A 16526-nucleotide genomic window follows, 5' to 3' on the forward strand; every position below is an offset into this window, starting at 1 on the left:
TCTTTGGTAAATAGTGACACTCACTTTAAATTTTCTGTCTACTTTCCACAATGCTAGCCACTTTTTCTTTATTTTCTAATTTTTTTTTCACGGAATATTTTCATTTTGCTTCTTGGGAAGCTTTACAAGAGGGTCAAACGCGGTAAAATTTGCAGTGACAGCTCCGTAAGTTTGGCAAGCCCTATCCCAACTGGGTCGGAAGAAAATACTTATTGAAAAGGCGCACTTTAAAACGAGTCAATGGTAGAGGTCCGACATAGGCGATTTCGGCCAATCCCATGTCTCGCAGCTTAAAAGTGATCCTTCAGGGTTATAATTAGAGGACCTGGTACTATTTTGGGGCAAATCATTTCCTTTGGCCATGCCACGGCCCCCCAAACATGGGTATCACCCGATTTTCAATTTCAGCTAAGTTATCTATGATTCTCCCTACCGCATATCCTATTTATCACAACAACCTCCAATGTAAATTTCAATCATTTAATGCTAATGTACAGAGTCTGGAGAACATTTTCCACCACTAAGCGTATCATTTATATTATTTTTTAAGGTCATAACGCTCATTCATACGTACCCATCTCAAAAATCGTAAAAAAAGGATATAAATAGTTGTGCCAAGGAGTGCCAAGCTATCCTTTGTATGGGGACATTCGTAGGACCCTTGAGAATGATCATTTTCAAAAATCAGCTGCCACTATCTGCCGCTTTGACTATGATGCCACTTTATCTGTTGAATTTCGCAGTCGCGCGCTTACCTTCCCGCACAAGTACGTCATCGCTGCTTACGGTTAGACGGCCTTATCTGCAATTTCAACGGTTGATTGCTATTTTATGGAGCTTGGAGAATATTTTCCACGTTTTTAAGACCCCTCTTCCCCTTCTAAATGTGTTTGATGGCATTCACCTCAAAAATACCAAAATAAAAATAATAATTAAAGTAGTGATATAGTTAGTATTACCAATATATTTCAAGGTGTTTTTTGTACAGGAACATTTGCAGGACTCCTGAGAATAATAATTCACCACGTACAGTGTTCCAACCAACTGCCGTTTTGTGTGTGACGTCACTATTTCTAAATGCCGCAATTGTGCGCAACCCCTACCTCTCGAGAATCCGTAGCAGCGTCGTCTTTTCTGCTAGCTGTTATGATCAGATGACCTAGTGTGTACAAATAGCGATTCTAACATTTGATTCATATTTTACTGAGCCTGTAGAAGATAATTCTTTTTTTTCTTCTTAATTTTTTAGCTCATAATGTCCGTTTAGAGGCACCTATCACAAAAATATCATAAAGAGTTTAAGGCGAACTTACATTAAAAACATAAACCTTTTCACCATTAAGGGACATTTGCAGGACCCTTTAGAATAACACATTATACTAAACTTAGCTGCCATCATCTGCTACTATGGCTGTGAAATCACCTTATCGGTTATACACTGCAGCCACGCGCGACTCTCATCCGCGACTTAAGTGTGCGCGCGGGATTCATACGAATTTTTGGCGCGTATACGTAGTATACCGCCTTTGCGATCGTTTCGACCCCCCACTCGATACAATAACCGAGTCCCTTAGTTCCTTACCGAAAAGTGACTACCGCGAACTTCTGAGATTTTCCAAAGCGTGTAAAAAGTTTATTTATCCGTCAATAATTATGATTTAAAGTTGTTTCTCATTCTGGGGCTCCCTAGTTTATGTGTAATGAATACCAAGAGTCTACGTTACTTGGTTTTTCTTAAAAAAACCTTAGAATGCGACGCGCTGATTTAAAATATGCATATATAAGCAGAAGCAAGCGAACTGATTCGAGGATGGCTGATCAGGTCGGCACTCGTTGAATGAGAATTTCACTTCTTCGTTTTGTTTAAAACGTTGCTTTGACAGATCTCCATACCCCTGTTATCCTTTTCAAAATTTGGTACTCCTTGCTCTGATAGCCAGGGCCAGCAGGATAGTGGTAAGTGCAATCTGTGATGAGCCTCGAGACTCATTTGCCCATGTGCTAACCGTGGCCCATACAGAAATTCACTCCCCTACCAGGCCAAAACAGTGCACAGGCAGGCACAAAACCCAGGTAGTGTCCCGGTCCTGGCTCGGTTCGCCGCGTCGCTTCCCAGCTGAAGAACAAAAGGCGACCCTCGCGGCCCTCGCCACAGTCAGACCTAATTACTTTCACTCGATTACCCATTTCACCGTCACGCTGTGATACATCAAATTTTCGAAAAAATTGTTTCACGAGTACTTAGCAATTTTTTCCTTACTCTCCGTTCAAAGACGAATTGAAAGAGGTCTCATTCATAAAAATCGGCCGAATAGAAGAGAAGTTACAGTATTCGAAATCCGAAGAAATCAACGAAACTTCTCCATACAAAAAATAAAATGAAGGGGAAAAAAGAAATGTATAAATTACAATTAAATATAATTGATCTCAGAATTTGGCAAGCAATTCAACTATATAACAGAGAAAAAATTGGGAGAAATTACAAAAAACTCGCCTCTTGCAAGGGGCTTCCTTGTAAGAATTTTGATCTGAAGGCAAGGATTGAATACCAGCGCAATACTCCATACAATACAGGGTGTGCCTGAACGAACATTTTTTTTTTTTGTGTCAAAATCGAAAATTCTAAATATTTTTTAACTACAGTGTCTCTTGAGTCGTTTAAGCCAAAAAAAAATTCCGTCAAGATTCTGGAAAGTAAAGGCGCTTTAAAAGTATTCTGGGGCTATGTATCCTAACTGTGTCCACACATGGTTTCTGTTCAGCATATCCATGTGTAAGTATTTTTACACGTAGAATCTAATTTTCACGTCAGGGAGTCGACACATCTCGATTTTTTCGATTTTATACGGAAAATTGATGGGTTTTTGGGATTGAAATTATTATTGTTTCATGAAAAATAAATGCACCCAAAATGACTATCGCATATTGATTTTTATATATTTGCACCCACGAAATTGGTTGGTAAATTCAACGAGTGAAGGCATCGACCTGGTATATCAAGTTTCTGCAATTTTTTACGGCAAATCGGTAGATTTTCGGGATGTAGATTGCTTACTTTCAATTCATGAATGAATTAAGCATGGACATGGTTGAACTTCTTTGCATGGAAATACGTTTAAAATAACAAAATCAAGACATATTTAATGCAATGGGCCTGTTGCATGCAAGAGATACAGCCGCGCGAATAGACTTTTTAGAGGTTAAATGATACGAAAATTACGATGGTCACATTAAAAAAGTCTGAAATACACTCCTTACTGCGCAATTTGCGTTGTTAGGAACGCGCTTTTTCAAATTTCCCGCGTCTGGGGGCAGTTTTCTAATCACCGGAAACTAGCAAACGGCGGGCTCGAAGATTTCCGGAAGATGCCGAGTCGTTGTTGTTGTTGTTATTTTTTCCTTCAGTTTGTTTACAAACCCAACGTGATCTCTTATAGTGGTCCATATACGCTTTATGCGGTAACCAAATCGATCAACTTTTAAATATCCAACGCAATCCTTCTACATTTTCTTTCACGGTATCACGAGCTCCGATTTTTAGGTTATGTTGTCAGTTTTAGTTGACCGGAAATAGCCGCGAGTTGCCGTTAATTGTTTCGTAAGAAAACTGCCCCCAGACGCGGGAAATTTGAAAAAACGCGTTCTTAACAACGCAAATTGCACAGTTAGGAGTGTATTTCAGACTTTTTTAATGTGACCATCGTAATTTTCGTGTCATTTAACCTCTAATAAGTCTATTCGCATGGCTGTATCTCTTGCATGCAACAGGCCCATTGCATTTATATCGAGTCAATTTCTTTTCAATAATATATCGGGATCTATAATAGGTAGGTACCGGTGATTTGGATATTTTAGCCCCAAAAAGACCCTTAAATCGACTGTATCTTTCAGGAGTTCGACAGAATTTTTCCTTTCTTCGCTTAAATTATTCCGTAGCACTTTTCTTTAAGAATCTGATAAGATATTGCTGAAGGCAGATCAAAAAACTTAAACTCGTTCGAATGGCTTTCTACATTCACAATACAAGGTCTCGTCAAAGTGCGTCGTTGAAGAGTTGGATCGTATGAATTCTCTTGTTGTGCTACTTGCCTATTTTGAAATCTCTATAAATGAAAACTAAAGGGGTTGATATGTGTGAGTGAATGACGCGCCTTATCAACACATTGTGTTGGAGTTCACTGCTTGTTTATCTCTAATTACGATCGGGCAGCATGCTGACACTGATTAACTTTGATAATGACAAAAAATTTCCGGGAAAGATTAATGAAAAATCAACATTACTAATGTTAACAGCTCGATTTAGGTGTATAACTTACTAGGGGGCTACGCCCCCTGGCCGCTACGCGGCCCAACCCCCTGAAGGCGCTCCGCGCCATCAATAGGCCGCTTCGCGGCCCTATTTTTACCCTCCTGTCAGTGTTAGTTTTATTTTTTTCCTAAAAATTTACGATATGGGGCATACTTTAATTTTAAACTTTACTTAAAATTACCTTAAAATTAAAAGGACTCGTTTTGGAATGACTGCTTGATGAAATATTGTAGTAAAACAATGAACTATGATAGTCAGGTTATAGTTAAGATATCGGGGGTCAGGGATCGAACCCACACCGAGTTCAAAGTGGACGTAATCGATGTCCTAGACGACTCGGCCACGGCTCCACGTGAGAACGGCCGTGCGAATCTTGTGTGGATAAGTGTAGAGCTGATGCGCAGGCTACCCAGCTACTGCGCAACCTCCTCGACCATTGCGCATCCTCCCGCGCATAGCGGTAGCAGTACCGGAGCATTCTGTAAACTCACTCACTTTTATAACGTGATTTTAAAAAAACCTGGGTCCTTTTTCCAAAATCTGATTGCAGCGGGCTCATCTAGGGCCTATTACCTGTCAATTTACGCAAAAATAATGGAAATCGGCCCGGTAGAACGCTCAAACGAACTATGACAAAAAGTATAAATTTACATTGTTTAAATGGGAGAATTCGCAACTTTACCACGTAATATAAAAAAACCTGGGCCATATTTTGAAAATCTGAAAAGAGTTGGCTTATCTAGAGGCAATTGCCCGTCGATAGCCGCAAAAATCATGAAAATCGGCCCGGTAGAACGCTGGAACTAAGCGTCACCAGTTTCGCAAAATTAGGAGGTCTCGGAGCTTATAGTATAGATACTTATCCAACGAAAGGAGACCATTATCCATTCCCGACGAAAGGTCCCTTTGCCCCCCCCCCCCACTCCCTATATGTTTTCAAATTCTAGAGGTTAAAATTAACTGATAAATTCTAGAGGTCTAAATTAAAACTGCACAAATTGCTGTTTTTCACCAATAAGAGAGATGGCTCTGTTATTATCGTACCTAATCACCGAAAGTGATGAGACACATTTGTTGATGAAAGTGAACATTTAGCTAATATTTAATGACAGTAATAGTTCTCACAAAATACGTATAAATATGGTTTTTTGTTGGTCTAAATGTAAAAATACTATCAAAAATGAAATCTACGACGAAAATTACATAAGGTTCGTGAGTTCGGCGAACATTTGGTGGAGAAAACCCTGATAATTACGGAACGTTCGATGCGCGGCGTGCTATGTCCAACCTTTCCCATTGACTCGTTCCATGGTGAGGCGTAGGTATATTCATTCGTAAATCATCATTAAATTCGCAAAAAGTGAATTGATTATGTAATACATCGATTATAATCTATATTCTATATATTTTTCCTCTTTGGGTAAAAAAACGGACTTTGCTCCTGATTAGGTGGGACAAGGCACAGGCAGACTGTTTTGCAAATATATGTGATGCTGAATTTCGCTATGACTACGAATATCTTGGAAACACCCCTCGACTTGTCACTACTCCACTTACTGATCGTTGTTACATCACTTTGAGCCAGGTATTCTTCCCGAGTTTAATTATTGGAAATGTAATCCTCTAGTTTAGTAAGTTTGCTACGTATTTTCAGTGCCTATTTGTGCAAGAGAATATTTTTAGGGGATTGTATTTGAATCACATATTACAGAAAGGGCACTATTGCAGAAATGTTAATTGTTCAGAAAATGCAAAAAACTGATTTGATTAAACTATAAGCTTTTGGAAAAAAAATTTTTGTGGTTTTCTTTTGTCCCCCAAGTAGACTAACAATTTCCATAAAACATTTTTAGATGATACTCTTTCTGGGTTGTAAATAATGACATTTGATGAGAGAGCAATAATGCCTTTTCTGTAATACATGGGGGAAGGAGCCATAAAGAGTGATAGGATGAAGCCAGAAAATTTTTTCAGCCCTTGTTTTTCATCTCAAATGTATGGCAATGATGCTTGTCTATAGCGAAAGTTGGAAATTGTATATCTCCATTGCAACGTTTCAAAATTTCTGCTCTCTTTTTTTTATTCTTTTAAAGAGAACTAATAGAGATTTTCTCATGAAATTTTCAGAAAACAATCTGAAAGGTGTGAAGAAAATTTACACAAAATTTCAATAGAGAATACTTAAGAACCAAAAAAAAGAAGACGACGTAAAATTGGCAATGTTGCAATTGATGGTATGCGATTCCGAACTTTCGCCATGTGGTTCGCCCACAACTATGTACATTTTAAAAATATTTCTGGCTTATTTCAAGTCAAGAAATTAAAAAAAAAAAAAAAAAAAAAAAAAAATGTATCCTTCTTATTGAAGTTCAATAGCGTAGTAATCTTTGGATTCAAAATTTCAGGTCAATTACCTACTTCCCCATCCAACCTGTTAAGGGCTCCTCTCACTTCCTACACTCAAGGTTCAATTCTCACTCCTTTCATTTTCAGCGTGAGTGAAGTGTGTAGCGTGATCACTGTCGTTTCGAAACGCAAAACTAACCTGTCAATCGTATCAAAACAAAACAAACGACGAGTTGCCACTGCCTATGCGTGCGCACCCAGTGGACATGTTCTGCAGAAACGGCACTATATTGCTGCAACAGTACTTTTTCTGCTCTACGTGAGGAACTTAACCCCAAAAACACATAAAAAATGCGAATATAGTGCCCTGTCTGCACTAAAGGATGTGTCTATATACACTAATGCGAAAACCGCAAAAAACTCAATTTCGAAAAAAATGTCGATTGTGCCCTTTCTGTAATAGCTGATTCATTTATAGATTGTGACAGAAAATTCAACGTTAAAAAAATTTGTGGCGGGCTTCTTGGTGAATCTAGTGGGGATTCCAACAACTCAGCAACACTGTTATTACTTCATTTAAATCCATTGAAAATATCGACTCTGGATGAAACACGCTGTCTCACTTAGAATCGACTGTTTGCAGCACTCTGCTGCCAGATTTCGAAGTCTCGTGGTGTTGCATTGTCACCATTATCATAGGTCCGCAATATTTTTAATCACTCGAAATAAATTGTGAAGTTACCGAAAAGCGACGCTAAAACACTTATCTCATACCTTGTTTTGTCACGAGAATGTATACTAAAAAGAATGTCGAGGATATCATTGGAAAACTAGGAGCCTTTAGCTGCATGAAGCAAGTCAAAAGGTTTATCCGGTTCAGAAATAAAAAAGATGGGCTTTTCTTGATACATAATTTAGTTCCGTTGCACCAAGAACGAGCAAACCCTCATTCATCCAAGACATAAGATATTTTTATCCAAGAACGTCAGACGAACAAAAATATAAATTAATCATGCAAAATATCGCATTTTGACGTCTTATCAGGCTGCCTCAAACTATCAATAACCGGCCTGCTGCAATGAAACTTTTTGATAACTTTCATCATTATGATTCTCCATCTGCCAATTCCGGTCACTTAGAGTCCCCATGGACAGATTGATTTTAAACGGGCAATAGAGTGAAAGGGAAAGTGCAATTTTAATTACTTATGGGTTTACTTTCAATGGTAAAATAAACCAGTTGTTGGGTATTTAACTTCAATTTTAAGTCATTTTAGTAATATTTTTCTTGTTAGCATAAGTCATCGAATGTTGTGTCGTTGCCCCCTCTTTTTCTCGTCGCACTCTTTCTAAAAGGAATGAATGGGCCTTTCTCTTTCTCTTTCAACTGAAATGAATAGCCTTCTGCACGCTTCCCCTTGCATGAATCACATGTCGCTATCCTTCTCGCTCCTCTCTCGCGTATGTATGTGTCTATCTCTCCCTAATCTTCAACCCTCCGCTCTGTATTTCTTCTCGCTCTCACTACCTCATCCAACGTTGCTCTTTCTCTCTCTCTCTCTCTCTTCACCACCCCCGCTTGTTTTGAGGACTCCACTGCGCATGCGCGGCCCGAGATGCGGTGCATCCCTTGGAGTAAAATTAGTTGAGAGAGCCGCGTGAGTCCTCGTCAGCTCTTCGCTCTGAATCAACCTCACGCTCTTGCGACTCCGTCAAATGCGGAAAACTTTCCCGTGACGTATATCTCTTGAGACAACTTGTATTCTTCAAAATAAACTTCAACTTCACCTGCATATCGATTGGTTCACTATCATTTTATCAAGTACGTCTCACCTGGGAGGACCTCAGCACAGGAGGCTTCGTAATACGACTTGTCATGTTGACTTCTGGGCTGTCTCCCCTGAATTTTACTCTCTTATACGGTACGAGTGGCAGTTCGACACGATCTTCGTGTTGACACTCGTGCTGTTGAGAAATCTACTTAGATTTTTACTAAGTCGGTCCCTCGGTAACCATCGAGAATTCGGAGACGAATTCTTCATTTGATCCCTCGGGCCGGATCAATAGACCAGCAACTTTGGATGAGTAACGGCGTAATTTTACTTTAATTGCAAAATCAAGGTGGTTTTTCTAAAATCTAAACTTGGATTTTAGATTGATATTTATCGTACCGAATCGTGCTTTTCTAAAATTTAAACTTGGATTTCAGAATTGCTTTTTAACACACCTAACCATGATTTTCTAAAATGTAAACTTGGATTTTAGATTTGCTTGTTAACATACCTAATCATGGCCAAAAATGTGAAAACCCTACGATGGCAACGGGGTAAGGTGCAGGCATCAATCACAACCTTCACCAAAAAACTTGATAATTGGCGAGATGATGTAGAAAATCGGGGCCCAGATCTCTTACAGCAAAATTTGGTATCTTTACAAAAAAGATTCGAATCATTTGACGCCATTCAAGATCAGCTCGAGGAGTTGGATTCACAAGAATTCAAACAAGGAGAATTGATTCAAGATTCTTTCGACGAAGTTGTCGCGCGAGCAACGAGATACCTCCGCGAAGCTCTTCATCAAAGGGAAGTAGGATCAGTCATTTCAAATCACTCATTGCCTCACTCGTCAGTTGGTGGCTCGGGACAATTTGGCTCACGGTCCTCTACTACAGCATTTGGCTTCCAAAGCTTAATTTGCTCAAATTCAAAGGCGAAATTTCGACTTGGCAAAATTTCTATAATTTGTTCATTTGTTCAAGACGGTCATCGACAGATCTTTGAAGAAGAATGTACACCTCGGTGAAGGACTGTGCTTGCGACCGTACCGTAAAGGTCACGGACTTTACTTCAGACCTTACCGAAAGAATTTAAACTGATCCGTGAGCTACCGCGCCGAGCGATGACGGATGTTGAGTTGAGGATCGCTGCGACGGAACAATTACGAATCCCGCATTTCCGTGGTGTGTTCATGATCGATGAATTGGCGAGCAAGAAACCCAAACGTCCCGAGTGTGGTATCATCAATCTCGACCGAAGCGATGTACCCGGTACACATTGGACAGCGTACCGGATTTCAAAGAGCGGTAACGCATTGTACTACGACAGCTTCGGTGATCCACCACCACCCGTTGAAATTACGCGATACATTTTACGCTCACTTGGTAGCTTAACGTCGACGACAACAATAGGATACAATTATGATAGCGAACAAAATTTCAACTCGAGCGTCTGCGGGAAACGATGTTTAGAATGGCTCGTACAAACCAGGAATATATAGTATTCAAAACCCGAATATGGACACACAGAAAAGATGTCACACGTTCATGTTGACGGGGAGGAGCAACGTTCTCGAGTTTGCACTGCCTAGACCTTTCGAGTTGTTCGGACCTTGTGAGATCGGTCTGACGGGTTTTGTAACTTATTATTCCATCCCAAACATCGACATAACGAACAGACTGCTTTTCTACTCCGAGAGCCCTGAAGAGAATTACTCGGCAATTTCGTTCCCGATCGGAGCCTACAAGATCGAGGGTATACAAGAATACTTGCAGGGAGAACTTGGCGGAGCGGAAGCTATCAAACTCAAAGCGAACAACGCTACGCTTAAAGTAAGCATCAAATCCAAGTACTGGATCGATTTCCGCAGACCCGGCACTTTACGTAAGGTGCTCGGATTCGGAAAGCGTCTCTTGGCACCGGCCGAATTTCACGAAGCTGACTATTGCGTCAACATCTCGCCCGTAAACATGATATGCATCAAATGCAGCATCGCTCGCCGGTATCTGTGCATTTAGCCACGGCTCATTTAGCCACGTGGCTAACTGCAACAATTTTTGTTGCAGATTGCCACAAACTCTGAGTGCTGTGTGGCTAAATGAAACACGAAAAATTAGTGTGGCTAAATGCAACAAAAATTGTTGCAGTTAGCCACAGTCTTTGGAATGGCCTACCAAATTCAGCGAAAAAAACTGTTATTTATCCTTCCATTCTTATTTTACTGCAGTGCAAGTGATTTAATTGAAGATCTGGAATAGATTAAAAGTATAAACAACCATTTATATTGAAAACAATTTTTATTTTAATAATTTTACCATCCTCCACTAGTGACCAATGCAATACTGATTCTACTTTACGCTGAAATACACGAAAATCTACTAATAGGAAAGTATCCGGAGGAATTATTGACCACATGCATGTACGTCTTTTTCCTTAGATTAGGTCATTAGGTAAGGTAAGGTTAGGTAAGGTTAAGTTAGGTTATGTTAAGTTAGGTAAGGTTAGGTTAGGTTAGGTTATGTTAGGTTATGTTAGGTTAGGTAAGGTTAGGTGAGGTTAGGTTAGGTTAGGTTAGGTAGGTTAGGTTAGGTTAGGTTAGGTTCGGTTAGGTTAGGTTAGGTTAGGTTAGGTTAGGTTAGGTCAAGTTCGTTTCGATTAGGTTCGGTAACGCTGCAATGCAGATACCTGGTGTTATCCTTTGGCCATGTGCCTAACTGCAACATAATTTGTTGCACTTTGCCACGTTTGCCACACTAACTTTTCTTCTTTCGTTTAGCCACATAGCACCTAAAATCTGTGGCAAGATGCAACATTTTTTGTTGCATTTTGCCATGTGGCTAAATGAGCTGTGGCTAAATGAAACGTAATCCGTCTCTTGGCACCGGACGAATGGCACGAAGCTGACTATTGCGTCAACATCTCGCCCGTAAACATGATATGCATCAAATGCAGCATCGCCGACGGTGGATACGTGAAAGGGGTGCGCGGACATCATATTTATGCGTTTGCTCCCGATATCGAACCAGGATTCAAAATGGTACAGCAACCGTTGACGATTCATTACTACCCCGTCTTGGGTGATAAGATTCAACGTTTGCTCGTTAGTTAATATAGTAGACCAACAAGGAAGAGCGATCAATTTCGATGGTGAAGAAGTGACAGTGCGACTGCACGTGAGACCGCTAAGTTATGGGTAAACGAAGGATCCAGAACGATGACAACGAAACGTTCCTAAATTCTCTTGCATATAAAAGTATTGACAATCCACGGACTAGTTGTCAACAACAACAACAACAGCAGCATCAGCAGCAGAGGAAAACTTTCACCGAATATTCCAAGAGGGCTCTCACACAACTCGGATTCGTTGTGAAAAATCCGAAATAAGAACAAGATGGAAGCTTGGCGACAAGAGATCATCGAATACGAATACATCCATTTCGGTCCGGTCGACGAACGGCGTGGAAACAATGATTCGATCCGGTTCACCCCGATACCCACGGCCTGATCACCGTGCCTCAAGATTCGAGGATCTTCATGTGTGTAGAAGTGAAACTCGAGAAAAATCCTGGAGCCGCCGCAGATGCTACAAAACCTCCATTCAAGTTGGCTAACAATTATATCCAGTACATGTTCGACCGTATGCAGTATAAAGTGAACGGGACGGAAGTCGATAGCATGCAGTCTGTCGGAGTGACATCGACCGTGAAAAATTATCTCACATACACTAGAGCGGAAACCGCGGGACTCGCATCTGCCGGGTTTTGTGACATCGCTCATTCATGGACCGAATGGGATTACACAACGGCGAATCAAAATTTCTCCGCTATCGTACTGTTGTCTACACTCAGCGGATTCGCACTACTTTTCAAAGACGTTCTAGTCAGATGCTCGCAAGAGTTGATCCTAGTGCGCAGTGGTACGGATAAGAACGCATGTTATATCACCGATGCGGCGACCGCGGACGGTTACACCATCAAATTTAAAATAATCGAAATCTATTGGGAGATTCCCGTCGTCAAATTCACATTGAAACTGGAAAAACAAATCTTGCTCAAGATGAAGAAGAACGACAAGATGAGTTTCGGTTACATGAATTGGGAATCGCACGACATCCCGGGGATTTTTCCGACCAAGACGTTCAAATGGAGCGTAAGAACAACCAGCAGGCACAAGCCCATATTCGTGGTTTTGGTATTTCAAACGGATCGACGGGACAATCACCTGAAGGATTCCTCTCTTTTCGACAGTGTAAATGTGCGCTCGGTCAGCATTCAAATCTGTGAGCGTCGGTTTCCTCAAGTTGATACGATCTACGATTTCCCGAGTATGGATTATCATCACGCCTACCTGAACTACACCGATTTTATGAGAGACTACTGGAAAGGTGAGAAACTCTGCGAGCCAGCTATGTTGTATGAACATTTCAAAGATTGCGCGATTTTTGTCATCAAATGCGTTCAAGGTGAAGATTTAAAAACAGCTCCGGTAGATTTCACGTTGACCGTTGTGGTAAAAGAGAATTTCCCGGCCAACTCTACAGCCCAAGTGATTCTGATCACACCTGTGTAGTATTCGTAAGAACTACTGCACGGAACCGTGAGGCAATTGGATTGATCTTAAGCAAAAATTTAAAAAAAAATAACATGTTTATTTTTTCATTTTTTTTACAAGCATGTTATTTTTTTTTCAAGCATTACATCATCTAGAAAGGAATAAAAACATGACGTACAATATAAATCAAGCTGCAACGTTTGGAACGCGTGTGAATGTGTGTGTTCTTCCGATCGGGCCTTCGTAGATGAGATCGAAGGATCCAGCGTTATTATCCTGAGTTGCATGGTCCGTCAAACGGTCCGCAATGTGCAAAGGTAGGAAGAGGAGACGATGATGTCTCGAAGACGATATCAGCGGCAACGGTTATCCCGTACTTGGATGACATTTTGATGAGTTTTTTCATATTGTAGCGGGCGTTTACAGTCAGCTCTTTAGCGTTGACGATCAAGACTGAATTGTTGAAAACGTCCATGTCGTCAGTTCTATCTGCTGTATATCAAGGTACGGATGATTCCAATTTTCGTATGCTATATATTTTGAGTGAAACAAGTTGTCTGTTATATTAAGCACGGATGAATTCAATTTTCGACTGCTATATTTCGGTTCGATATTTCGTCTGGGGATGATTCCACTTTTCGTGTGCTATATATTAAGTCGGGTTGATTCGACAATTTGTCTGCTATATTAAGCACGGATGATTTCACTTTTCGTCTGCTATATTTCGGTTTGTTCAATCTGACTTATTTCCCACTCCTATATTATTTTCGGGGTGATTCCTTTGATCGTCTGCCACTATAATCTTCTGCTGCTCTCGCATGATTTCAGTTTTGAAATAATCACGATAAGATAATTCCGACAACCACATACACAATCGGAATGCGTTCGACATAGCGCAGAATGGATGTACTGAAGGACACGTATATGCTGTCGACCAACGAGCCAATAGTCGCAAGGACGGGCAATTTTTGGTGTCCAAATTTACAACGATACATTTTTCCGGCGCGAAACGACTGATGAAATCTCGTTTTTGTTCACCTTTAACATATAGTACATCGTAGTGGTTCCCGATGCGATTCATTTTTGAAGTGAATTCATCGTACTCGAGAAACCCGCTTTCCCATTCCATGTGATGATGATTGCGTGTTAACCAGTTGTTTGTCACAACGTCTTTAGCGCTCAACTTGCTGCTCGGAAACGGAGGTTTGAATAAATAGAGTTCAGTTTCAGTACACACCATATCCACAAGAGCAAACTCTTTGACGATGAATTTTCCTTGGCTCCAAAAACCTTTTACATCAAGGAATGCCATCGTCCTCTCGTTCCGTTAGTTACACTTTTTACTATTTTCAAATTCGAGGTTTCTTAACTGACGGTTCTCCAGAATTATTTATACTATTTATACGAGGTTGTTTAACCGCGAGGATTTTTCTCAACTCGGTCTCGGCTCCGCAACTTTCATCCACCATGCAAAGATCGCTGATGTCACGATGACCCCAAGGAACAGTGTTAACACCGTCTTCTAAAATACAACAATTATCGTCTAGTCCGGAGAGAGTTCTTTTTAGACTTTCAAATGAGTATAGTTGATGTCTCCGCGCGGGGCGCTCGTCGTCGATTCAGGATCCTGCAATACGCTCCGAAAGTTTTCGAAGTTTAGCGATCTAAATGCTTTCATTGATACCCCTTTTGCTCTTTTCTCCGTTTCACCGTTGCTGAATCGGTAGGCATAAATTTTCGCTCGCAGCGCGACGAATTTGCCAATGGGTCTTCCCGCCGTTTCGTCTTTAAAAGTACCCATCACTTTGCGGTTCGTCGCGCTGCGACATTGGTGTCCTTCTGGGAAGTTTTAGGTGTCGTACATGTGTAGGTCTGACATCATATCATCGTAGACATTCGGTGTAATCAACTCGTAAATAAACGAGTCCGTATCCATATAGAGAAGTTGAACTTGGTCGGGATCGTACTTCTTAAGCATGTGATTATAGTGGAATTGATACATGTGCACTTTACTTAGATCTAAGATTGAAAAACCAACTATCATTGGCCTCTCTGTGACGATTATTGTTGTCCGTAAATGGATTGCTACCAATTCTCCTGCAAAAATTGTGCGATCCAAGAAATCGACCCGTGAGATGGCTTTCAGTATCTGTCTGCTGTTTGTACCCAATTTAATATTCTTTCGCTTTAACGGGTTCTCGATAAATTTTCCGTAGCAAGCGTTGCTGCATAGTTTCAGGAGCGTTTGGTGGAACGGATTCGTAGCGTCCCGTCTCAACCGGGCGTTCAGCTCGATGAAGGGTGCCAAGAAAGGAGCCTGGCGGAATTTGATTGCCCGGTTGACGTGCAGGAGTTTTAATCCTTGACCGAGCGCTTCTTTCAACATTACATAGTGGATAACATAGTTGTATTTATTAGGTAGAGTCGTCAATAGTTTCGTTGATTTTCCCGCTCCCGATGGTGGTATTTCGTTCCTGCACAAGAACGGAAGATCCTTGTGTAGGTCGTGGAGGTGTTCTGGATATTCAATATCTAAATCGAGTATTAACCCGAAAGGAGCGTCGTCGGGATGGTTGATAATAGTTTTCGCCAGAGTTAACATCTCTTCTCCTTCCGAGACCCAAGTGTAGTTATCGTAGGGCAGATGCTTTCTCTTGGTATGGGCGTACGGTGCCGTCACATCTAAGTATTTTATATAGTTCACTGGTATTTTAGGATCAAACTGATCCGGTATCAAAGGATTGTTTGCAAGAGCGTGCCGTTTTACCACCTGTGTTATCCCGCCTCGGATCGAGCTCATAATCATGAATACCATATCCATCTCATCGAAGAGTTGGATTTTCGCTTTCGTTATTTTTAAGAGGGCGTCGAAAGTGAAACCGGGTAGCGTTAAGTAGTTGGCACAGTCCAAACCATAGTTTTTCATCCCAAAGAGTCGGAACTCCTTGAACACAGAGCTGAGGAGGTACACATTGAGTCGCAAGTAGAAATCTGAATACTCGCCGAGATTACAAAAATTGAAAGTTTGCCACCCTTGGAAAACCCGTTCGTATTCCTCTTCGGAGATGCCCGTTTGAGTCAGGGTGTTGAAGAAAGCCTCTCACAGTGGTGGACGCGTCTCGTTCAGCTTGGCCGGATTGTCAACGTAATCTTACGGGAAAGGAGCTTTCCGACAAACCATATCGAATTCATTGTCTGTGCGAGTGAGCTTCCTCGTGCGAAGGAAAGATTCGCGCGGGATCGTCTGAACCAGTTTATGCAACGACGCCGGGAGGGCACGGAACGAGTCGATGAACTTGATCGAAAACCTGTAGCCCAAAAGGACCGTCATGCTGATGTAATTTTCGTCCGTGTGTGGTATTATTTCGACGCGATGAGGATACTTGTTCAGAGTCAGCACTACCTCGTGGAAATCGTACTTACTACCATTGTGCAGGACGACTCTAACACATTTTTCATGTCGGAAAATAAGATTGCAATTTGAACATAAGGCTTTTCGATAATTGGACCCTGTTTTCCCTCCCGCTCTCTTTTGGTGGTCATGAT

General features: G+C 41.1%; 1 protein-coding gene across 1 annotated transcript in view; it reads left to right on the forward strand.

Moving 5' to 3' along the window:
- The window catches only part of LOC109037293 (dynein beta chain, ciliary), a 684333-nt gene that overhangs the window by 103959 nt on the left and 563848 nt on the right, over positions 1-16526 (forward strand). The window contains exon 11 of the mRNA XM_072296415.1: positions 5759-5894. Coding sequence (XP_072152516.1) covers positions 5759-5894 — 136 coding nt within the window. The remainder of the gene's footprint in view (positions 1-5758; positions 5895-16526) is intronic.

This window comes from Bemisia tabaci, chromosome 2, assembly GCF_918797505.1.
Source record: "Bemisia tabaci chromosome 2, PGI_BMITA_v3".
Lineage (NCBI taxonomy): Eukaryota > Metazoa > Arthropoda > Insecta > Hemiptera > Aleyrodidae > Bemisia > Bemisia tabaci.